This window comes from Rhinoraja longicauda, chromosome 1, assembly GCF_053455715.1.
Source record: "Rhinoraja longicauda isolate Sanriku21f chromosome 1, sRhiLon1.1, whole genome shotgun sequence".
Taxonomy (NCBI): Eukaryota; Metazoa; Chordata; class Chondrichthyes; order Rajiformes; family Arhynchobatidae; genus Rhinoraja; species Rhinoraja longicauda.
In genome coordinates this window covers 143,676,061-143,691,036 of record NC_135953.1, presented here as the reverse complement: position 1 = coordinate 143,691,036, position 14,976 = coordinate 143,676,061, and the positions used below count along the sequence as shown (strand labels likewise).

The 14,976-nt window shown below is 49.0% G+C and overlaps 1 protein-coding gene across 1 annotated transcript; it reads right to left on the bottom strand.

Moving 5' to 3' along the window:
- Positions 1-2,007: 2,007 nt before the first annotated feature.
- On the bottom strand, positions 2,008-14,503 carry LOC144601139 (ADP-ribosylation factor-like protein 9). The gene is made up of 4 exons (XM_078413098.1): positions 14,314-14,503; positions 10,521-10,692; positions 7,240-7,415; positions 2,008-2,402 (listed from the first exon to the last, which is right to left on the bottom strand). Exons 1-4 carry the CDS (start codon positions 14,434-14,436, stop codon positions 2,232-2,234), a joined length of 642 nt encoding a protein of 213 aa, XP_078269224.1. The 5' UTR covers positions 14,437-14,503; the 3' UTR covers positions 2,008-2,231.
- Between the last annotated feature and the right edge of the window lie 473 nt (positions 14,504-14,976).

Sequence of the window (14,976 nt, the reverse complement as noted above, 5' to 3'; positions counted from 1 at the left end):
CGCCCAGATATACCATCTGGGCCTCCAGCTTTCCTCGTGTTCACACGCGTCAGAGCCCACCTCACCTCATGCTCGGACACCGAGAATGTGTGCACATCCCCGGCGGTGGATCCCCCTCCAGCCTCGCTAGCCAGCGCCCCTTCGGTGCTGTTTTTAGACAGCGAGCTGGTGGTGTTACCCGTCTCAAACCGTGCGTAAAAAGAGTTCAGGTCATCAGCTAAGGAGGAGCCGGCACTTTCGGTTGAGGGGGTGCTGGACCTGTAGCTAGTTATAGTCCGTAGCCCCTGCCAAAGGCGCCTGGTGTCCTGCTGCTCCATCTGTGACTCCATCTTGTCCCGGTACCTCTTTTTTGCATCCTTCACTGCCCTTCGCAGTCGGTAGGGCTCTCCCTTGTAGTCGTCCATGTTGCCGGATGCCAGGCCGGAGTTGTAAGCAGCGGTGCGAGCATTCAAGGCCACGCGAATAGACCTGTCCACCCAGGGTTTTTGGTTAGGGAAGATACTGACCCTTACTGTGGGGATGATGGTTTCGGCTATTGTGGCAATGAAGTCCGTAACCGCTTCCGCAAACTCATTTACGTCTCTGGAACTTGCTTGGAACATGTTCCAGTCGACTTCGCTCAGTGCATCTTGCAGCATGGCCTCTGAATGGTCAGCCCACCGCTTTACTTCCCTCGTCACTGTCGCTTCCTGTACTATCCGTTGTTTGTACTCCGGCAGCAGGAAAATGGCAGCGTGGTGTCACAGGTATACAGGAAGTGTTGTAGAGCAGAGGGATCTATGCGCACAGGTACATAGTTCCCTGAAAGTAGCGTCACAGGTAGACAAGGATGTTGAAGAGCAGAGGGATGGAGGAGTGGATGTACACAGTTTCCTGAAAGTGGCATCACAGGTAGACAGGGTGGTCAAAAAGATTTTTGGCACATTGGCCTTCATTAGTTAGAGTATTGAGTTTGGAAGTTGGGAGGTCATGTTGCAGTTGTATAAGATGTTGCTGAAGCCACATTTAGAGCATTGTGTTCAGTTCTGGGCGACGGGTTAGAGGAAATATGTTGTCAAGCTGGAACGGATTCTGAGAAGATTTATGAGACAGAGAGACAAACAGAGGGAGAAGGTGAGAGATGGGGCAGTGGGGAGGGAACTCCACTGTGTATGTGTGTCTCTAACCCCTGGGAGGAGTGTCCTTTCATCCCTCCCTCCTTCCCTTCCTCCCTCGTTCCTCCCTCTCTTCCACCCTCCATTTCTACCTACCTCTATCTTCCTCTAGTCTTCCCCTTCCCTCGCTCTCCCCTTCACTCACGACCTCTCTCTTGTTCCCTCCCTCCATTCCCTCCCTCCCTTCCTCTCTCTTTCCCTCTCTCCCTCCCGACCTCCACACCGTCCCATCACACACTCCCGGGGGTAGAGGGCAGAGTGCGTAGTAGAGAGCAAGTATTAACAACACGTTTTCTCTCTCCACTCCTCCCCACTGCAGCTGAGAAACCCCTCGGTCCTTTCCCCAAAAATCCGGCCCACCCTCACACACACGGCAACCCAAACTACACACCCAATCTGCACACACAATCCCCCTGTCTACAAACGCCCCCTCACAGAGAGACGGAGAGAGAGAAAGAGAGAGAGAAAGAGAGAGAGAGAGAGAGAGAGAGAAAGAGAGAGAGAGGGAAAGAGAGAGAGACAGAGACAGAGATGGCATCTCTGGAGAAAATAGAGAGGTGACGTTTCGGGTTAGGACCCTTCTTCAGGCTGATAAGCGTGGGGCTGAAGGGATGTAGGGATCATTTCGGAGTGACACCAGTACAACTTGCCTGGGACTGGTGCAAAGTCCAGCGTTGTTGGGAAGGGGTTAACTAATGTGGCATCAATGGGACAGGGAGTAATGTCTCATGAACAAAAAGTTCTCCCCACATGCGATTCACTCATTTCAGAATATACCATGTTGTTTTTGGAGCAAACGATGGAATAGAAATGTGTACAGTGATCATTTATTTTAATATTTTGAAAACCACTGGAAAACTTGTTATATATCAGATTCTTAAAGGTGAAAATGTGGAAAATATATCACTGTGCTTTTTCCAAACCGAGATTTGTATTACAGATATTTCTAAAAGATTTTTTTTTAAAGTTTCTACATCACACAATCAAAGGTGACCTGATTGTGCTTTAGTAATGTTACATCACACAACAGTGACTCGTGGTTAAAGGGAGATAATCCACTGCAAGTTCAACGCTTCATCAGATCACGAGCTGGGCAATCAGTTCCTTGGCATCTTGTACGCTGGCCGGTACTTGCGTCCCGTTTTCTGACACGTGGGTTCCGATGAGGAAAAGTTTCCGTTCGTCGCCGAGATCCTCAAGGGAAAGCCGCTCATGTATTTCGAGAATGGTGCACGCCCCTTTAATATCCTGCAGATACAACGGCACAATATTCACATCGTCACCACCTTGTCCCCTGAGATTACCCGTGGGCACGGATGGGCGGCATGGTGGCGCAGCGGTAGAGTTGCTGCCTTACAGCGCCGGAGATCCGGGTTCGATCCTGACTGTACGGAGTTTGTACGTTCTCCCCGTGACCGCGTGGGTTTCCCCCCGAACTGGTAAATGTAAATTGTCACTCGTGTGTGTAGGATAGTGTTGATGTGCGGAGATAGCTGGTCAATGCGGATTTGGTGAGCCGAAGGGCCTGTTTCCACGCTGTATCTCCAAACTAACTAAACTAAAAAATCACGAGCCATTAATTTATCTATTCCTCGACTTTTTAGTTTTGTTAGTTGTGAAAAAAGCCTGACAATTATCTATTTTTTTAAATGCAACATAACGTTTAAGCCAAAAAGAAGGCATCGTTTGCAGAGACTCACAAATGGCTCTGCTGTAGCTCAGCTCACTTAGGACAGCAGATGCAGCAGGATCCTGCCCTGAAAATGTCAAGACTCTGTCACCAATCACAAAATATCAATGTGACCAACTGCAGGTGATTGAGGATTTGGAAAAACACAGTTAGTTGGCCAAAATGTCTCATGGGCAACAAATGAAACATCAAATGAAAGAAGGTATCACATCAGGCAGCATCTAGCAGAGAGGGAATGGGTGACGTTTCAGGTCGAGACCCTTCTTCAGACTGATGTCAGGGAGGCGGGACAAAGAAAGGATATAGGTGGAGACAGGAATACAGTGGGAGAACTGGGAAGGGGGAGAGGGGGGGGAAGGGGAAAAGAGAGAGACAGAGGAACTATCTAAAGTTGGAGAAGTCAATGTTCATACCGTTGGGCTGCAAGCTGCCCAAGCGAAATATGGGGTGCTGTTCCTCCAATTTCCGGTGGGCCTCACTATGACAATGGAGGAGGCCCATGACAGAAAGGTCAGACTGGAAGTGGGAGGGAGATTTGAAGTGCTCAGCCACCGGGAGATCACGTTGGTTAAGGCAGACTGAGCGAAGGTGTTGAGCGAAACGATCGCCAAGCCTGCATTTGGTCTCGCCGATATAGAGAAATTGACATCTAGAGCAGCGGATACAATAGATGAGGTTGGAGGAGGTGCAGGTGAACCTCTGTCTCACCTGGAAAGACTGTTTGGGTCTTTGGATGGAGTTGAGGGGGGAGGTAAAGGGACAGGCGTTGCATCTCCTGCGGTTGCAGGGGAAAGTGCCCGGGGAGGGGGTGATTTGGGTAGGAAGGGACGAGTGTACAAGGGAGTTATGGAGGGAACGGTCTCTGCAGAAAGCAGAAAGGGGAGGAGATGGGAAGATGTGGCCAGTAGTGGGGTCCCATTGGAGGTGACGAAAATGTTGGAGGATGATTTGTTGGACACGCTAGCTGATGGGGTGGAAGGTGAGGACAAGAGGGATTCTGTCCTTGTTACGAATGGGGGGAGGGGGAGCAAGAGCGGAGCTGCGGGATATAGAGGAGACCCTAGTGAGAGCCTCGTCTATAATGGGAGAGGGGAAGCCCCGTTTTCTGAAGAATGAGGATATCTCTGATGCCCTATTGTGGAATACCTTATCCCGGGCGTAAATGCGGCGTAGACGGAGGAATTCGTAGTAGGGGATAGACTTTTTGCAGGAAGTAGGGTGGGAAGAGGTGTAGTCCAGATAGCTGTGGGAGTCAATGGGTTTCTAGTGGATGTCAGTCACTAGTCTGTCTCCTGTGATCAAGTGAAAGATGTCAAATAAGATAGACAGCGGGATCTTACAGGGAACCCATGCCTGAAATCTGACCATTAAACATCAAAGCTCAACATCAAATTCTGCTGTGCCCTCTAAACATTTCCTCTCTATGTACCTGTCTAAGTACCTAATAAATGTCTTGGCATTTAAAAAATACCTGCCTCAACTACCTCCTCTGGCAGCTTGTTCCACATACCCACCACCCCTTTGTGTGAAAACGTTACCCCTCAAGTTCCTATTAAATCTTGCCCCGTTCACTTTAAACAATTTTTTTTTAAGATACAGTGCAGAAACAGGCCCTTCGGCCCACTGAGTCCACGCCAACCAGCGATCCCCACACTTGGCCAATAAACATCATTATCAAAAAACTGGATGGTTAGTCAGACTCAACCTGCCTTGAACAAAGCCAGGTTGTGTCCGCAATTAACCCATTCTCTACCAAATGGGAGTGAATCCGATCCCAAAGCATCCTCTGTAATAGCTTCCTACCACCAACATGAGGCTCACCTTCCAAGAATTCCCTGGATTATCTCTACTTAAACAAAGTTTCCTGCTAGATGCAGGAAAAATGTTCCCAATGTTGGGCGTCCAGAACCAGGGGCCACATAAAGGGGAGGCCATTTAAAACTGAGGTGAGAAAAAACTTTTTCACCCAGAGTTGTGAATTTGTCGAATTTTCTGCCACAGAGGGCAGTGGATGGATTTAAGAGAGTGTTAGGTAGAGCTCTAGGGGCTACTGGAATCAAGGGATATGGGGAGAAGGCAGGCACGGGTTATTAGACAATAGACAATAGGTGCAGGAGGAGGCAATTCAGCCCTTCGAGCCAGCACCGCCATTCAATGTGATCATGGCTGATCATTCTCAATCAGTACCCCGTTCCTGCCTTCTCCCCATACCCCCTGACTCCGCTATCCTTAAGAGCTCTATCTAGCTCTCTCTTGAATGCATTCTGAGAATTGGCCTTTACTGCCTTGATTGGGGACGATCAGCCAGATCACAATGAATGGCGGTGCTGGCTCGAAGGGCCGAATGGCCTCCTCCTGCACCTATTTTCTATGTTTCTAAAGGAATGTTAGTAGCTACTCCTCCAGGACCTTGCTTGTGGCTTGAGAAGGTGTTCTGCAGGATCTGTGTTGGGACCTCTTATGTGAGTAACAAATATAAATGACGGTTGTGAACTAGACAGGTTGGTGAGTTTAGGGACGGCACTAAAGCTGGTGGGGTTGTGCAGAGCAAGGAGGGTGCTCATAGTATACAGTGATTCCACAGTGATCCATCAGCTGCAGATATGGAAGGAGGAATGGCAATGGAGTTTATTTAGCGCCAGCAAGTGTGAGGTGTTGCACTTTGAGGTGTCAAATGTAAGGGAAAAGTATTAGTTAAAGTATTAAGTATAAGACCCTTAACAGCATTGTACACAAGGATCTTTGCATCCAGGTGCACAATTCCTTAAAGTGGCTACAGAAGTAGACTGAGTGATGAAGGAGCCCATGAAGGAGTTAGACTGAATGGTGAAGGAGGCATGAAGGAGGTAGACTGAGTGGTGAAGGAGGCATGGTGTGCTTGACTTAATTGGTCTGGGCATTAAACAAAACAGTCAAGAAGTCATGACGCAGCTCAATTGGGGTTGCCAACTTCCTCACTGCCAAATACGGGACAAGGTGATGTCACTGCCCCACGTGACCTCACCCAGCCAGCGGCCACGTGCTCCTGCTCCACCAATGGCGGCCGCCAGGGCCGGAAGGCGGGTTGCTACGCAACCTCCGTTAGGCAGTGCCCGGGCCTCCGGACCTACGCTGTCCAGGCCTACGCAGTCCAGGCCTGCAGTGTCCGGACCTGCAGTGTCTGGGCCTACATTGCCCTTCGGGCCTAATACGGGACAAGGGCAGTCCTGTACGGGACAAACCAATTTAGCCCAATAGAAGGGATGTCCCAATACGGGACAGTTGGCAACCCTAAGCTCAATGGGCCTTTGGTTAGCCTGCAATTGGAGTACTGCGTGCAGTTCTGGTCATCCCATCATAGGAAGGATGTGGGGGCTTTGGAGAGGGTGCAGAGGAGGTTTACCAGAATGCTGCCTGAATTAGAGGGTAATAACTGTAAGGAGAGGTTGGACAAACATGGATTGTTTTCTCTGGAGCGTAGGAGGTTAAGAGGGGAGATCTGATGGAAGTATATAAAATGATGAGAGGCCAGATAGGGTAGATAGTCAGAACGTTTCCCCGAAATGGAAATGTCAAAGACTAGAGGGAATAGCTGAAAGTGAGCGGGGCAAAGTTTAATGGAGATGTGTGGGACATGTTTTTTGTACACAGAGGGTGGTGGGGGCCTGGAACGTGCTGCCGGGGAGGGTGGTGGAGGCAGATAGGATAGTGACATTTAAGAGGCTTTTAGATAGGCACGTGGATATCCAAAGAATGGAGGGATGTGGATCACATGCAGGCAGAGAGTTTAACATGGCATCATGTTTAATGCAGACATTGTGGGCTGAGGGGCCAGTTCCAGTGCTGCTCCAGTGCTATGTTCTATGAACTAGGCCTAGCCTACATCATCCATGAGAAACCTCCATTTGGACCTCCATTTGGAGGCATGTGAGAGGTTTAGAGTGATACTAGACCAAGTGGGCCCATTGGGTCCAAACCTCTCCTGCATTGGTGCAGCACCCTCCCCTCTCCCCCCTGCCCCCACTCAATCCCCCTCAACCCCTCCTATCCTCCCTCCTCCTCCTCCCATCCCCACTCCCTCCCTCCACACCCCTCCCTCTTCTCTCCCTAGGAGATAGATTTAAACTTTAAAATGTGAATAACTTTAAAAGTATAACACCGATTTCAATGAAACTTCCTCCATTTGCACCAAAGGGACGACAGTGAGTAAGGTGGGCCTAAAATTGTTGCGCTATCGTGTACCATTTTGGCTGTAGTTCAGTCACAAACAAAGAAACAAATGAGAGTTTTATTATATAGATGGCCCAGGTGCATCTAAGTGGGATGAGCTTTGATGGGGCACATTGGACAGCATGGTGGAGCTGTATTAGTGCTTCATCACCCATTGTTTTTGGTGCATCTTGATGAGCAACATACCTGCTTATTGGCTAAAACAACAACAGGAAGTGTGGTGTCTCCTCGAATTAATTGGTGCAGTTCATGTTTAGCAAGTGACATCCGATTGTGATCTGCTGAATCCACCACATACACCAGTGCCCGTGATCCAGGCAGGTGATCGGACCAACACTGACGTGGGCCTTCGCCACCACCAACTTAGAAAGAAAATACAACAAATCAGAACAGAACAGAATCTAAATAATATTTAGAATCATATCTCCAAGATCTTTGCAAACTGATGTCACAGAAGCCGAGCAGGCCGAGGGTGATGTACAGAGGTAGCTGCTTTTATATACGCCCTTCAATATAACGGCACGGTGGCGCAGCGGGTAGAGTTGCTGCCTCACAGCGCCAGAGACCCGGTTTTAATCCTGACCACGGGTGCTGTCTGTACGGAGTTTGTACCTTCTCCCCGTGACACTAATATATTCTAATATATTCCGTTATTCGTCCCACACCGGGGAAATTTACAGTGGAGATTTATTGCGGAGATCTTTGGTTTCCTCCCCCACTTCAAAGACGTACAGGTTTGTAGGTTAAATGGCTTGGTATAAAGTGTAAGTGTCCCTAGTGTAGGATAGTGTTAATGTACGTGGATCGCTGGTCGGTGCTGACTTGGTGGGCCGAAGGCCGTGTTTCCGCGCTGTATCTCTAAGCTAAGCTGAACTTCCTCTGCAAAAGCTATGATCAATTCTTGTTCACGGCCAGTCTCGCTGTCATTTCAGAAACCAAATGCCGAACAACTTCCTTCCTTGTCTTTAGGGCAATAGTTTTAAGTTACATCACCAACACTCACTGCAAATGCTTCATCTTTCCTCTAGGGGGCTCTTCCTTTTGTTATTTTATTTTCTTCTGACTGAAATCAATCACTTTTGTATTAATCCAATCAAGTTCCCTGGCCTCTACATTCTTATAATCATAAAGACATGAAACCCGAGTTCCCTTTGGGTCCCAAACGGGCCTTTGGCTCAACTTGTCTGGTCTGTAATTCCCCGTTTTCTCTCTCGCTCCTTTCTTAAAAGGTGGGATAACATTAGCTGTCCTCCAATGTACAGGAACTGATCCTGAATCTATTGAACATTGGAAAATGATCACCAATGCGTCCACTATTCTTAGAGCCACCTCCCTGAGGACCCGGGGATGCAGACCATCAGGCCCAGGGGATTTATCATCCTTCAGTTCCATTAGTCTGCCCAATACTATTTCTCGCCTAATGAAAAATTCTTTCAGTTCCTCTACCCCCCTAGATCCTCTGTCCTCCAGTACAGATTGTTTTGTGTCTTCCTTAGTGAAGACAGATCCAAAGTACCTGTTCAGCTCTTCTGCCATTTCCTTGTTACCCATAATAATTTCACCCGTGTCTGCCTTTAAAGGACCCACATTTGACTTTGCTACTCTTAACATATCTACAGATTCTACATTTGCTACTCTTAACATATCTACAGATTCTTTATATTCTTGGCCAGCTTCCCCTCGTACTTCATCTTTTCAGCCTGTATTGCCCGTTTTGTTACCTTCTGTTGTCCTATAAAAGTTTCCCAATCCTCTGGCTTCCGGCTACTCTTTGCTGTGTTATACATCTTTTCTTTTAGTTTTATTCCATCCCTAACTTCCCTTGTCAGCCACGGTTGCCTCCTACTCCCCTTAGAATCTTTCTTCTTCTTTGGAACAAAATGATCCTGTGTCTTCCGGATTATGCCCAGAAATTCCTGCCATTGCTGTTCCACCATCATTCCTGCTAGGATCCCTTTCCAGTCGACCTTGGCCAGCTCCTCTCTCATGCCTTCATAGTCCCCTTTGTTCAACTGCAACACTGACACTTCCGATTTAACCTTCTCCTTCTCAAATTGCAGATTAAAACTAATCCTATTATGATCACTACCTCCTTTACCTCGAGTTCTCTTATCAAATCCGGTTAATTGGACAACACTAAATCCAGAATTGCCTTTTCTCTGGTAGGCTCCATTACAAACTGCTCTAAGAATCCATCTCGGAGGCATTCTACAAACTCTTTTTCTTGGGGTCCAGAACCAACATGATTTTCCCATTCTACCTGCATATTGAAATCGCCCATCACCACAGTGGCATTACCTTTCTTACATGCCTTTTTAACTCCTGCTGCATCTTACATCCTACATCTGGGCTACTATTTGGGGGTCTGTAGATAACACCAATTAGTGTCTTCTTGCCTTTACAATTCCTCAACTCAATCCACAGTGACTCTACCTCATCAGTCCCTATGTCTTCCCTCGCAAGGGACTGAATTTCATCCCTCACCAGCAGAACTACCCCACCGCCTCTGCCCACCTGCCTATCCTTTCTATAGGATGTATAACCCTGAATATTAAGTTCCCAGGCCCGATCCTCCTGCAGCCACGTCTCTGTAATCCTCACAATGTCGTATCGACCAACTCTAACTGAGCCTCAAGCTCATCTACTTTGCTTCTTATATTTCGTGCATTCATATACAATACTTTTAATTCCTTACTCATATAACCCTTTGCATCGATCCCTATTACACTTGGCCATACTGTCCTATCCCTTTGTGAGCTTTCTTTCCCATTAATTCTGGGGTCATTAACTATCCCTTTACTCTCTTTCCCTTTAACTCCATCCTTGACTATCCCATTTGACACCCCCCCCCCCCTTATTGTGGCAGTGACAAACCTGCCCGCCAGAATGGTAGTGCTTGCGCGAAGGGCCAAATGGCCTCCTCCTGGACCTATATTTCAATGTTTCTAACCCGAGTGACATTTTTTTTTCACAGAGGTGTTGGTGGGTATATAGAACAAGCTGCCCTAGAGGAGGTAGATGAGGCAGATACTATAACAGCATTTATAAAACATGTGGACAACTGCATGTACAGGAAAGGTATGGAGGGACAATGGCCAAACACCGGGACATCTTGGTTGGTGCTGGCAAGTGGAGTGAAGGGCCTATTTCCATGCTGCATGAGGATGACTTTCTGAATGGAATTGTGTGTTTAAGCATTTATTACCAGTAGCCCTACATCGGGAGGGAGGGACACTGGGAGGCACTAACCCAATAACTCAATAACCACAAGTCAGGAGTTTCTTTTTGCTCTGGTTTATTTCACTCATATGTTCAAACTATAACGTTTTGTTCTTAATGTTTTATGCTTTATTCTTAATTGTTTACTGTATGTTGGTGTTGTTACTTGCGAGCGGAGCACCAAGGCACATTCCTTGTATATGTACATACTTGGCCAATAAACTTATTCAATTCAAATGTGAACTTACTTTCTAGAAATTCTATCTGTGCTTCTTCGGTGTTAACGCGAACACTGTTGAACATCTTGGTGGGCCCATCGCTTCTTTTAACTGTGCTTGTTGCCAAGCTGTGGAGGAAACTGGTCTTTCCTGCTCCATCCAGACCAACCACAAGAATTTGTTTGGAATTTTCTTCAGCCTTCTGCAATAGAAATTTAAAGACAAATAGTTAGGAGTAAACTTGGTCTTGACAAAAGATTACACAAAGTAAATTTCTATCACATTCATGCAGCTTTAGGGAATATGCTTGTACATTGTTTGATCAGTGCATTCAGTGTCCACTGTAGGAGACGCAGGAGGAGGAGGAGGAGAAGCTGCCCGCTGTTGCTTGTGTTGTGGTGATGGTGCGGGGCGCTGGGGATCGGGGCTCGACGACGCCGTTGGTTGAAGCTGGAAATATCTTCTTCGGGTTTGTTAACTTTTTTAACGGCTTTTTTGTTAAGTCTAATCTGTGAGGCAAGTGGGTTTTTAAAACGTTTTTGTTTAAATGGAAATTGTTCTCCCCACTCACACACCCCATCCCCTCTCAACAACAGCGGAGGCGCGGTCCGCCAGCTCGAGCGCTATTCTTAAAGTCGCGTGTGTCCCATTGTGACGTCACACGCTGAAGACCTTGAATAAGTCGATTAGAAAGGTAATTTTTAAACTTTAAAATCTCTCTAACTTAAAAATATAAGACCAATTTTAATAAAACTTATTATAAACAGTCGCCAGGACAATGGTGATTAAGGAAAAGGTGTGAATTTGAGTTGTTCCTGTTGAGCACTGATAATACGATGGATCTGACACAGGATATCGAGAGTGCACGCATCTAGCTCAGGCGGGAGCTCATCTCTTCTTCAGCAACATTTTTCCATACTTTGTAACGCCCATCTCTGGCTAAAACCAGCAACATGTCAAATCACGAATATCATCAGATTGGGGCATGGCAAAAAGAATCTGATTACAAAATTAAAACATAAAGACAGTGTGCACGGCAGGTTTCAACATGCAGATTGAAGCAATACGCTTTGTGAATCGCTAACCGTGTATCAAGAGTGTTTAGTTGTCATATTTATGAGTGATGGAGCAATGGAATCTTTACTTGCTGCAGTTTTACAGGCCCACAGCAAACATAGTGAATCAGAGTTGCTCATGTAGGGCTGGGGTAGAGGGTGCCAACTATCGCACTGCCAAATACGGGGCAAGGTGACGTCACCTCACCCAGCCAGCGGCCACGTGCTCCCGCTCCACGAACGGCGGCCGCCCGGGCCGGGAGGCGGGTTGCTACGCAACCTCCATTAGGCGGCTCTCGGGCCTCCATTGTCCAGACCTACATTGTCCAGACCTACACTGTCCAGGCCTATACAGTCAGGACCTACAGTGTCCAGGCCTACACTGCCCAGGCCAACACTGTCTGGGCCTACCCCGGGCCTAATACGGGACAAGGGCGGTCGCGTATGGGACAAACCAACTTAGCCCAAAATACGGGATGTCCCGGCTAATACGGGACAGCTGGCAACCCTAGTCTAAATGGCTGCAGAGATGGAGCAAGCCGGGGATGGGTCCAACATCTGTTCTCCAGAGATGTTGCCTGTCCCACTGAGTTACTCCAGCATTTTGTGTCTATCTGCAGTTCCTTCCTACACATCTGTTACAAGGGGGTTGTTAAAACGAGGGTTTACTGTATTGTCTTTGCAAAACAATTAGGGGCGAGGATTGAGGGCTGTGCTAGTTCTTTCATAAGTACCTCGCCACTCACAGCGCCATCTGTGGCCGCTCAGGGAATTTCAACTGAGCTCTCATCATTTTGACCAGATTGTAGAACCATCAGTTGCTGGAAAATCAGTGTTCAACATGAACATCGAGGTGTTGTTCATAATAGCTGGGGACTTCAGTCAGGCCAACCTCCAGAGTGTGCTACAACAATATTCCATCCAGAGACCCAAACACACGACCACTGCTACACAACCATCGAGGTGCATACCGCCTCATAGAGCAAAGGGTGCAGAGTGCAGAATATACTTCTCAGCATTGTAGCGCATCAGTTCCACAGACAAAGGCATGAGGCATTGCACTGTGGTATATCTCTCTCTCGATCACCTCCAGTTTAAATTCCATTTGGAATATTTTGGAGGACCAAAAACCAAAAACCAAGGGGCTAGCGGAATCAAGGGATATGGGGAGAAGGCAGGCACGGGTTACTGATTGGGGATGATCAGCCATGATCACAATGAATGGCGGTGCTGGCTCGAAGGGCCGAATGGCCTCCTCCTGCACCTATTTTCTATGTTTCTATATCAAACCAGGCAGAACTTTCACAATGAATGGTGAAGCCATGGAGGGTGTTGAGGAACAGAGAGACCTGGTAGAGGTCCCAACCCCAACCCCCACAGCCCCATCCCAAACCCCAACCCCCACAGCACGACTTCCATAACCCCCACACCCCACCCCACAGCCCCATCCCAAACACCGAACCTAACCCCTCCAAAACCCCCCCACAGCCCCATCCCAAGCCCCCCCACAGCCTCACCCCAAACCCCCCACAGCCCCACCGCAAACCCCCCAAACTCCCCCACAGCCCCATCCTACAGCCCCATCCCAAATCCCCATCCCAAACCCCCCAAATCCCCATCCCAAACCCCCCACAGCCCACCCCAAAACCCCCCAAAAAACCCACAGCCCCACCCCAAACCCCCTCAAAAAAACCCACAGCCCCATCCCAAACCCCACCCCAACCCCCCCAAAAATTCCCCACAGCCCCATCCCAAGCTTCCCACAGCCCCATCCCAAATCTCCATGGCCGCTGCCCAACTAGCCGGGCTACTCCAGCATTGTGTGTGTGTGTGTGTGTGTGCGCGTGTAGGGGTGTGGTGTGTTTGTGGTATGTGTGGGTGTGGTGTGAGTGTGTGTGTGAGTGTGTGTGTGTATGTGAGTATGTGAGTGTGTGTGTGAGTGTGGTGTGAGTGTGTGTGTGAGTGTGTGTGTGTATGTGAGTATGTGTGTGTGTGTGTGTGTGTGTGTGAGTGTGTGTGTGTGTGGCGTGTGTGGAATGTGTGTGTGTGGCGAGTGGAGTGTGTGTGGGGTGTGTGTGTGGCGTGTGGGGGGTGTGTGTGTGGGGTGTGTGTGGCGTGTGGGTGGTGTGTGAGTGTGTGTGGTGTGTGTGTGGTGTGTGTGGGTGTGGTGTGAGTGTGTGTATGAGTGTGTGTGTGTATGTGAGTATGTGAGTGTGTGTGTGAGTGCGTGTGGCGTGTGGGGTGTGTGTGTGGGGGGTGTGTGTGTGTGGGGTGTGTGTGTGTTTGGTGTGAGTGTGTGTGTGAGTGAGTGTGTGTGTTTGTGAGCGTGTGAGTGTGTGTGAGAGTGTGTGAATGCGAGTGTGGGGTGTGTGTGTGAGTGTGTGTGTGTGAGTGTGGTGTGAATGTGTGTGAGTGTATGTGTGAATGTGAGTGTGAGTGTGTGTGTGTGTGTGAATGTGTGTGTGTGTGAGTGTGTGTGAGTGAGTGAGTGTGTGTGAGAGTGTGTGAGTGTGTGAATGTGTGTGTGTGTGTGTGAGAGTGTGAGTGAGTGAGTGTGTGTGTGTGTGTGTGAGTGTGTGAATGTGTGTGTGTGTGTGTGTGTGTGTGAGAGTGTGAGTGAGTGAGTGTGTGTGTGTGTGTGTGTGTGTGAGACTGTGAGTGAGTGAGTGTGTGTGTGTGTGTGTGTGTGTGTGTGTGTGTGTGAGTGTGGGTGTTTTTGTGAATCCACATCTTGACTTCCTTGTTCGGGTCCCGCGGCCGCGCCTCACCTTGTCCTCCTTCCTCTGCGGGCTCTCGCCGCGGAACCATCGTCCCCAGGCGGCGTAAACGATGCCCCCGCCCAGCACCGCCGCGAACGCGAGCAGCCCGGCGCGATAAACCCGCTCCAGCATCGGCAGCGACAGGGCCGGACCCGCACCCAGCACCCAGCACCCAACACCCGGCTCCCGGCACCCAGCACCCCAGCGCCCGCCCGCCCGCCCGCCGACACGCCTCTGTGAGCCGCCGCTCGCATTATGAGCAGCGCCGCCGTCAGCGCAGCATTGCAGGCGTTCACTCTGCCCACAGACTGGACTACACTTGCCCACAGACTACACGACACCTGCCCACAAACTGGACAACACCTGCCCACAGACTACACTACACCTGCCCACAGACTACACTACACCTGCCCACAGACTGGACAACACCTGCCCACAGACTACACTACACCTACCCACAAACTGGACAACACCTGCCCACAGACTACACTACACCTGCCCACAGACTACACTACACCTGCCCACAGACTACACTACACCTGCCCACAGATTGGACTACACCTGCCCACAGACTACACTATACCTGCCCACAGATTGGACAACACCTGCCCACAAACTGGACAACACCTGCCCACAGACTACACTACACCTGCCCACAGACTACACTACACA